Source organism: Electrona antarctica, assembly GCF_951216825.1.
Source record: "Electrona antarctica genome assembly, chromosome: 12".
Taxonomy (NCBI): domain Eukaryota; kingdom Metazoa; phylum Chordata; class Actinopteri; order Myctophiformes; family Myctophidae; genus Electrona; species Electrona antarctica.
Window position 1 is genome coordinate 51,235,776 of NC_136793.1, and position 8,884 is coordinate 51,244,659.

An 8,884-nucleotide genomic window follows, 5' to 3' on the forward strand; every position below is an offset into this window, starting at 1 on the left:
TGGAGTCCTACAGTAAAGCAGAACAGAGCTGTTTGTGCAGACTGCAGTGTCAATCATGTCTACGGAGTTTGTTCCCCCCCCCTAGTTTGCTATTGACTATCTTCATCCTAACAAGTCTATAACCGGCCATGACTTGACTACTGAACTATGTCTTGCGTCACATCGTTGGGCTGCAGTAAGACTCTGTTCTGTTGGAATTCCCAAACCCAATTTACAGTGTCTCATGAATTCACAATAGTTGTATCTTTTGTTTATTTATCAAATTCAATTATTCTACGCTTTACATATTTAACCCCTTCAAAATGTCCTTTTTTATATTCAAAAGTTACAGCACTGAAATATGCTCCCCTTAAAATGTCCTTCCATCAAATATTCACATTTTCTACCATTCAAATACCCCCCCCCCCCCTCCCTTTACACTTCCCCGTTATTTCCTTCAAATATCCTTCATCCTTCCCATTCACCTCTCTGATTTAGGACTAAAACACATCATTACAAACATACGGCGACAATGTAAACGAAAGCCTTCAAAGAAGATGATAAAACTCATCACAGTTCCTCAAAAATGCATTGTTAAAAAACGGTCGGTTTCAAAGCCATGCTAGCACCATTCGTCGTCCTCCTCCGCCTCCTCCTCCTCCTGGTAATACCTGGGCACCCTGGCGCCAGAGCTCGGGCTGCCGCCGCCCACAAAGGAGAAGTGATATCCGTTGGGCACCACCAGGTGGTGCTGTGGAGACAGGGGCGGCGGGGCCCCCGTGTGAGACAGTACAGTCCTGTGAGGGGAGCGCCCCGCAGCGCGGGGACTGCAGGGCGACAGCGAGGCCGCGTCCTGGAAGACGTCCAACTGGTCCCGGAGGCTCCCGTGGGGGCTGCCGCCGTAGGGGCTGCTCCCCGGGGCGTCGTAGCCGCCACCGTAGCCGCCGTGGCCCAGGAAGGGCTCGGAGCTGATGCGTGTGACGGGACAGGGGAGGTGGTGGGAGGCGCCGCTGTGCCGCCGGAGGGCGTTGTGCTCCGACAGGCCGCGGCTCAGCCTGCCGGGACTCAGGGTGCTGGCCAGGCTGGCCTGGCTCGACACAAAGTGCACGGGGGAGGAGTTGGCAGTCTTGTAGGCCACCCCGGGCCGGGGGGTGAGGGGGGTCTGGGGGAGCTGCCTGCGTCCACGACTAGGCGTGCTAGAACCGGAGCTCAACGTCACCGGGCTGCTGCCTTTAACCCAACCACTGCCCTGGATGAAAATTGGACAAGCAATTTGAAACGATAGAACGATGAGGGAAAAATGCATAAAGAGAAGGAGAAGAAAGGAGGAATACGAGACAGGGACAGGGCAGCCAGATAGGAAAGGAAAGGAAAGGGACCGACAGGACAGTAGAAGAAAGGAAAGGACAGGAAAAGGACGGACATGAAAGGACAGGTCAGGAAAAAGAAGGACAGGACAGGAAAGAAAAGACACCATAATGTGATGTGAGGTGAGATGACAGATCACAAAATGAAGATGGCAGAGAGGACACAAGACACAGAAGAAAATAATTGCCACCGACAGGAAGGAAAAAAGACAGACACAATGGAGCAGAAATGGTGAGGAAAGAGAAAGTGGGAAAAGAAGTGAAAGGCCATGAGAGGTTGCACGGCACCGCAGCCAACAGAAGAAGATAAAGTTCAGCAGTAAGAGCATGCAGATAGGTCAACATCGAGACATCAAGCGCCTCATCTCTAATATAAACAGATTCCACGTTCAGAGTTTGTCTAATTAGCCCTTCGCTAAACCCCAGCCCAAAAGCGATTGTCCAATGCCAATCCAAATAGTTTAGCAATAGCAACCGGTGCTAAGGGTGGTACGTTTTCGTCACCTCATAGCTGTCAAGGTTATTTTGCATGGCTGTGTTGTTGAACACACACACAGCTTAGCATCGGGAAAGTTACACGTCTGACCCACCCAGGTGATGGCAATAATACCAATCACCGTAGTCTCACCGTGCTTTACATGAAAACGTATGTCATGTCATTAAAGTTGATTGGTGGATACCCTCTAACATGTACGTTTCTCCCTCTAACATGTTTAGTTTATTGAAATAGTTTATAGCTTATTGAAATCATTTCATGCACATCATTTTGTCCAGTGCATATCCTACTACTACATTCTGAAGCTCTTGCTACTGAAATGACCGATTATTTATTTAACATGCATCTCAATGGGTGAGAAGGACAGCTTGCCGTGGCAGAGTGGATTGGGTGGGGCTTAGCGAATTGCCTTGCCCGCATTCAGTGCGACTACAGCATAATGTACTATGTATGCCTGACGTTACACTGCCATAAGTCTACCCTTCTCCGTCTATGCCTATGCGCGTCTATCCCACCTGCTTGTTGAAGCTGGTGTCCTGCACCTCGTTGGGGGAGGTGGCACAGCTGGCGGTGGCAGACTTGGTGGCGTGGCAGTGTTCCCGGCTGCAGTAGCGATCGCACGAGTAGTACCGCTGCTTGTCCGCCGACGAGTGGTGATGCTTCCTCTCGTGGGAGCGGCCGCGATCCACGTGGGCCCTGCCGTCCCTGGGGGTCGCGGTGAGGTCGTTCCCTGCCGGATCGCCCATCATCACGCCTTGACAGACAAAAAACAAGTCTCAGTTATATTATATATCAGCTTACAGCAATTCCAAAGCAACACAATAACTCCACAGAAATGTCATTTACATGGTGTGTGTGTGTGTGTGCGTGTGCGTGTGCGTGCGTGCGTGCGAGAGAGAGAGATTAACATTCCAAACATCCCTGCTTCTTTTGTTGTCCTCCCAGGCTATGAGAAAACGTCCTCCCAGTCTATGGGAAATTGTGAGTCTGGGGGGGAAAGTCTCCCCCATTGGCTTAACGTATTGAAATATGACCTGCCTGATACATGCTCTGCAAGCTGATAAAAAAGGAAATGTAGCAGTGGTCACGAATGTTGATATGTCACTCGGCTGCTAGCTATTACAACGAGAACTTAGCTAGCATTAGATAACGTTTCACCACTAGTAGTATTATACTAGTAGTATTCAACTTTTTCCCTTTGATACACATGCACGGTGATTAGATGCAAGCCATGAACGCGCTTCGGCTTGCACGGCGCAAGGCTGTGCCTAACCTCATGCACCGCCCGTATGTCTAACCTCATTTACATACTAGCTGGATAATGCCCTGTGTATCTATGCAGACAACCTTGGTATTTTGCCTATCCTTTGACATGTTTCCGTTTACTGTTTGATTTAGTTTTCTCCTTGCTCTTCCTCCCCTCTTCTTTACTTTCACCCTAGCACAGGGGTTCTCAACCCGTGGGTCGAGACCCCTCGGGGGGTCGCCAAATTATGTTAGGGGGTCCCCAAATTATTACAAAAAAAAAAAAAAGATTTTTTTAAATTTTTATTTTCACGATTTTTCAAAAATAGCAGACCTACAAGCTCGTAGGGCGCCACTCGGTGGCGCGCTATGAGCTTGTAGATCTGCTATTTTTCAATAGCTAAATTATAACAATGCTTAAAACACCAAAAGGGGTTCCCGCCCAAAATGGTTTAAGGTTATTGTAGCAGTCAATTTATATTGGGGGTCGGGAGGGGGCGGGGCGGGGGTCCCGAGACATTGCCAAAGCATTTCCGGGGGTCCCCGGCCAAAAACGTTGAGAACCCCTGCCCTAGCAGCATAAACGAAGTGGGTGAAACTAATTTCACCCACTTCTCTCCACCTGTAAACCTGTGATGTAACGATAAAGTCGCCTTCCTCAGCGTGATCACACTGAGCAGGGCTTGCGCTTGATTTGCGATCACGCTCAGGAACGCGCGACCATGCTGTGGAAGGCTTACGTGCAAGGGGCCAGTGAGGCTATTCAATGTTGAGGCGCTCAGCCCTAGTGGTAGGAGGAGGGACTACAGGCGGACCCGTGGATTCATGACCGGGAAACCCCGTGCAGCCCAGCTGCACGGGGTTTCCCGGTGGACCCCCCATTTGAAAAATATATAAGCCAGCGACCCCCATAAGAGAAGATTTGTATGGCGTCTAGCAGACATTCTCAACCCGTTCAATTTCAAGGACCCCCAGTTTGACATGCATTATTAGTCTACGGACCCCCATTTAATGGCATTTCTATCTCTGGGACCTCCCAATTTATATTGTAAAATCAATGTTAGTTTAACTCAGAGAGTACAAATTACAAATGGAACCAAATGGACCCGTTAGGGTCCATTTGGTTCAGCCACCCTCTTCTCTTCACACTGTCAGAAACAGGAGGAAGATTCCTCTGCAGTTTTACCAGAGAGAGAGAGAGAGAGAGAGAGAGACAGACAGACCTAAGCCCTTTCTCCCCTCTCCTCTGCCGATATTGTTTTTTTTGGGTTTTTTTTTTTACTCCACTCGGCCTTTTGCCCTGCTGAGAGGGCGCCCATAAATTAGCGAGTCTTTGGGTGTGCGGCGGTGTCTGTCTGCTCCCTTTTATCTGAGCAATAAAGAGCAGCTGTAAGAGTGCTGTGCCATCATGACGGCGGCGGGCCGGGCCTTCCCTGCTGCCTGCCTGCCCCTCCGCTGAGCTCTGCATGCTGATCTCTATCACAGATGAGGAGGAGGAGGAGGAGGAGGAGGAGGAGGAGGAGGAGGAGGAGGAGCGGGGCTGGCGTGTGTATAGGGCAGGCCGTAGCAGACTGCTGCCGAGGCTGTAACATGCTCTTACATAAGAGGCCCTCTCCCTGTATACTAAACCAACACTTCCATTCTCAGACAAGCACACGGGGAGGAAGTTAAGACGGTTTCATAATGGCACGAAGGGCTTGTTTGTTAAGATTTAGTTCGTTGTTAAGACAGTCTGCTGGATTTGAAGGGAACACCGGGTTTTTCAAAAGTGGAGACCGGGGATATCACCCAGGGCAGGGGGGTGGGGGGATACTGCCCAGAAGTCCGACATGCCGTTAGTCCGACCTACGTGGCCGATTAAGACTGAGGTTAGGGTTAGCGACCTACGTGGCCGGTTAAGACTGAGGTTAGGGTTAGCGACCTACGTGGCCGGTTAAGACTGATGTTAGGGTTAGCGACCTACGTGGCCGGTTAAGACTGAGGTTAGCGTTAGCGACCTACGTGGCCGGTTAAGACTGAGGTTAGGGTTAGCGACCTACGTGGCCGGTTAAGACTGAGGTTAGCGTTAGCGACCTACGTGGCCGGTTAAGACTGAGGTTAGCGTTAGCGACCTACGTGGCCGGTTAAGACTGAGGTTAGGGTTAGCAACCCACGTGGCCGGTTAAGACTGAGGTTAGCGACCTACGTGGCCGGTTAAGACTGAGGTTAGGGTTAGGGTTTGGGATAGTGTTAGTAATCGGTCGGACTAACGGGAGGTCGGAACTCTGCCTTGAATTCATGATTCAAAGATTAGATATTGAGACTTCGACTGTCATCAAATTATTAGGAATGCAAGGCTTCAATGGGTGAGCCATTGATAGAAAATAAGTACTTTTTTGGGGGGGTGAACTATCCCTTTAGACTAAGCCCTATTTTATGTTACGGCTAGCTTTTAAAAACTATTTTCTTGTGTGGGTCCCTGCATGGCAGGCTGGCACAAAATGTTCTCAAATGGTGGTCCACAAGAAACAATAAAAATAGATATACAATTTAACTGTAAATGTAAGAAAAACCACTGGACTAAAATCAAATGAACACCAAATGAACACCACATGTGTTCATTCCTGACATGTGTGCAGGCAACCTATGGTGGTATAGATCAGGGGTTCTCAACCCGTGGGTCGCGACCCCTCGGGGGGTCGCCAAATTATTTTGGGGGGGGTCCCCAAATTATTATTATTATTTTTTTCAACTGAATGGCTGGAAAATGGAAATGAAGAGTTTACATGGTACACATAGTACATGCATACACCTCCCTAATGATTATATCTGGTTTCAGTATTTATTTATGGTGTATTGTCTCTATTATTAAGGTTATTGTAGCAGTCAATTTATATTGGGGGTCGGGAGGGGGCGGGGCGGGGGTCCCGAGACATTGCCAAAGCATTTCCGGGGGTCCCCGGCCAAAAACGTTGAGAACCCCTGGCATAGATCAGTGGTTACCAAACTTTTTTATGTCAAGGACCCCCAAAATGACACTAATTAGCCCACAGACGCCCATTTGAAGAGATATGCCAGGGACCCCCATAAGAGAAGATTTCCACAGCTCTAGCAGTGATTCTTACTCTATTTAATTTTAAGGACCCCCCAGTTTGACATGCATTAGTCTACGGACCCCCATTTAATGGCATTTCTATCTCTGAGACCCCCAATTTATATTGTAAAATCAATGTTAATTTAACTCTGAGAGTGTACAAATGGGTTGTTTTTTTGGGTTCCATTTGTACACTCTCAGAGTTACAGACCCATATGGGGTCCATTTGGTTCCAAAATATCATTTAGCTGGGGGGGACTCCCTGGAACTCCCTCAAGGACCCCTGGGGGTCCCCGGACCCCACTTTGAGAACCACTGGTATAAATGCTGTGTGTACAGTGCTAATTGTGTCTTTTGGTGTGCGTGCGTGCGCGTGTGTGTGGTCTAACCAGAGGCGTTGTTGGGAGGCTGTACTCCCTGGGAGGATCTGTCCAGGGACCTCTGCTTCTTGTCTCTGTCTCTGTCTCTGTCTCTGTCTCGTTCCCGGTCCTTGTCCTTGTCCCTGCGGTGGTGCTGGCAGCGGTGGTGGTGGTGATGGTGGTGAGGAGGAGGAGGAGGAGCTCTGCCGTTGTTGTCCTCATGGCTGCTGCCGTCGGCGGCGGCGGCGGCTTGTTTCTCCAGGGCAGCAGCAGCGCTGCAGTCCCTCGGGTTGACCTCCTGGGTGCGCTGTGGGGCCACGGTGGAGGCCGAGCGCTTCATGGGGCTGCTGACGTCGTCGGGGACAGGCTGTGTAGTGAGTGTGTGTGTTGGGGGGGGGGGGAGAGCAGTGAGACTCTGTGAGACAATGTCCCCACCTGGTGGTGGTTAATGTATAGTCATGCTGGGTACTGGGCAGTGTTGATTTTGAGTTGATTTAGTCGACTAAAATGTATTTTGGTGGGCCCTCGATGCCGTCGTACAATGACCCTCGCGGGAAAATAGCCCAGTCTAGAAGCTCGCGACGCGTTGTGCGCTTGTATAGATCGGGCTGTTTTCAGCCCGATAATTGGTGACAAAATTGTCAATGTATTTAGTCTTAGTTTTAGTCATCATAGCTTAGTTTTCATTTCGTTTCCATTTAGTTTTTGCCAGTTTGAAAAAAGGTAGTTGACGATTCTTTTTTTTGCCATAGTATTAGTTGATGAAATCAACACTGTCTGGTACTGGGTAAAAAAAATGAAGTTTTGTACAATAGCATTTTTCAGTATGATCTTCTGGCATAACATGGTATTGAAAGGAAAGTGTAAACTCAAGTTTTCTTCTCGTTAACTTGTTAACTTCCTTTTTTTCCTTTTTTTCCAATAAAATTATCCCTTTATGTATCTCTATGAAATAAGATGAGGTTGTATAATGTGCTTTTGTGCAACAAAACAGCCTATATCTAAGTATGTACAGTAATGTATTGTTTGAGAGCGTTTAAATAAATCCGCAGCAGCTCTTTCTTAATGACAGCTTGAGCAAATAAAGTACAACAAAGGGGACTTAACAGTCCTGTTGTGAGCTAACAAACACTACTGTACATACATTAACACCGACGCAGCAGAAACACCTGTTCAGGCTCTACGCACACCAGGCAGCGCGTCTACAAACGATGTCTTTCATCAACCCACGGAATAATAAAAACACAGGTGTCCTGACGACTCCTATATCAAAACGCCACACTCGGTGTGACAAATGACAGCTTGTCATCTCGTTTTGTTTCCCATGCATGTTATGCTCTGTATCATTTTGTGCGCCAGACGACGAGGGTGTTATAATTATACAGTTGTCAGAAACCACGAACATAATAATTATGTATCAGTGTAAACATATGATTATTAATGCCATATATGTGTCAACGCGTTGTCTCTCTCTCTCCTCCATAGTAGAGGGGAGGGTTGGAGAGAGAGAGAGAGAGAGAGAGAGAGAGAGAGAGGTGTGTGTGTGTGTGTGTGTGTGTGTGTGTGTGTGTGTGTGTGTGTGTGTGTGTGTGTGTGTGTGGGGGGGGGGGGGGGGGGGGGGGGGGGGGTACATACAGGCAGCTGCATCCCCGGGGAATAACGCGAGTGGCTCCGCTGTCACATGGCGCAATCACAGGACAGGTCACATGGTGCAATTAAGGGGTAACCGAGGAGGGGGGGTTGGGTGAGGTCCGAGAGAGAGAGGAAGTAAGGGAGAAAGACAGAAAGAAAGAAAGAAAGAAAGAAAGAAGAAAGAAAGAAAGAAAGAAAGAAAGAAAGAAAGAAAGAAAGAAAGAAAGAAAATAAAGGCGGGGAGGATAGAAAAAGAGAGGAAGGGAATTGGACAAAGAACAAGGGAGAAAAGTGTCATGAGCGACAGGCAGACTAATTAATAAGCACACACAGGACGAGCTACAGCTGGTGAAATCGGAGCCGTGCTGCTTGGCTTGTATACAGTCACCGGTATACTCAGTGAAAGTTCAAGAAAGCCCGCAAGCTATAGTCTATAATATACACGGCAGCTTCAGTGCTTTATCGGTGATCTATTAGTGGTTCATAATACAGACTCCTTGTACGTCTGAACAACACATTTCACCACCTGGTAATAAGACGGAATTACCCGCCCGTTCCCCACACTCGCGAGGAGAAATCCCCACCTTTTGTACCTCTATCTATACGTATCTACGCCCGCCCCGCCCCGCCACCCACCCAACTCTCCCTTCCTATCAGCACGCACCCCCCCCCCCCCCCCCTACACAGCACCATCTGTAGATCTACAGTTGGAGGCCATCGATATTGTCCTTTT

General features: G+C 48.7%; 1 protein-coding gene across 1 annotated transcript in view; it reads right to left on the reverse strand.

The window, feature by feature from the left end:
• Window positions 1-601: 601 nt before the first annotated feature.
• The window catches only part of LOC306934453 (voltage-dependent N-type calcium channel subunit alpha-1B-like), a gene marked incomplete at its 3' end in the record, with an annotated part of 212,124 nt that continues 203,841 nt past the window's right edge, over window positions 602-8,884 (reverse strand). Inside the window, 3 exon segments of the mRNA XM_079517021.1 lie at window positions 602-1,228; window positions 2,358-2,596; window positions 6,550-6,954. Coding sequence (XP_079373147.1) covers window positions 602-1,228; window positions 2,358-2,596; window positions 6,550-6,954 — 1,271 coding nt within the window.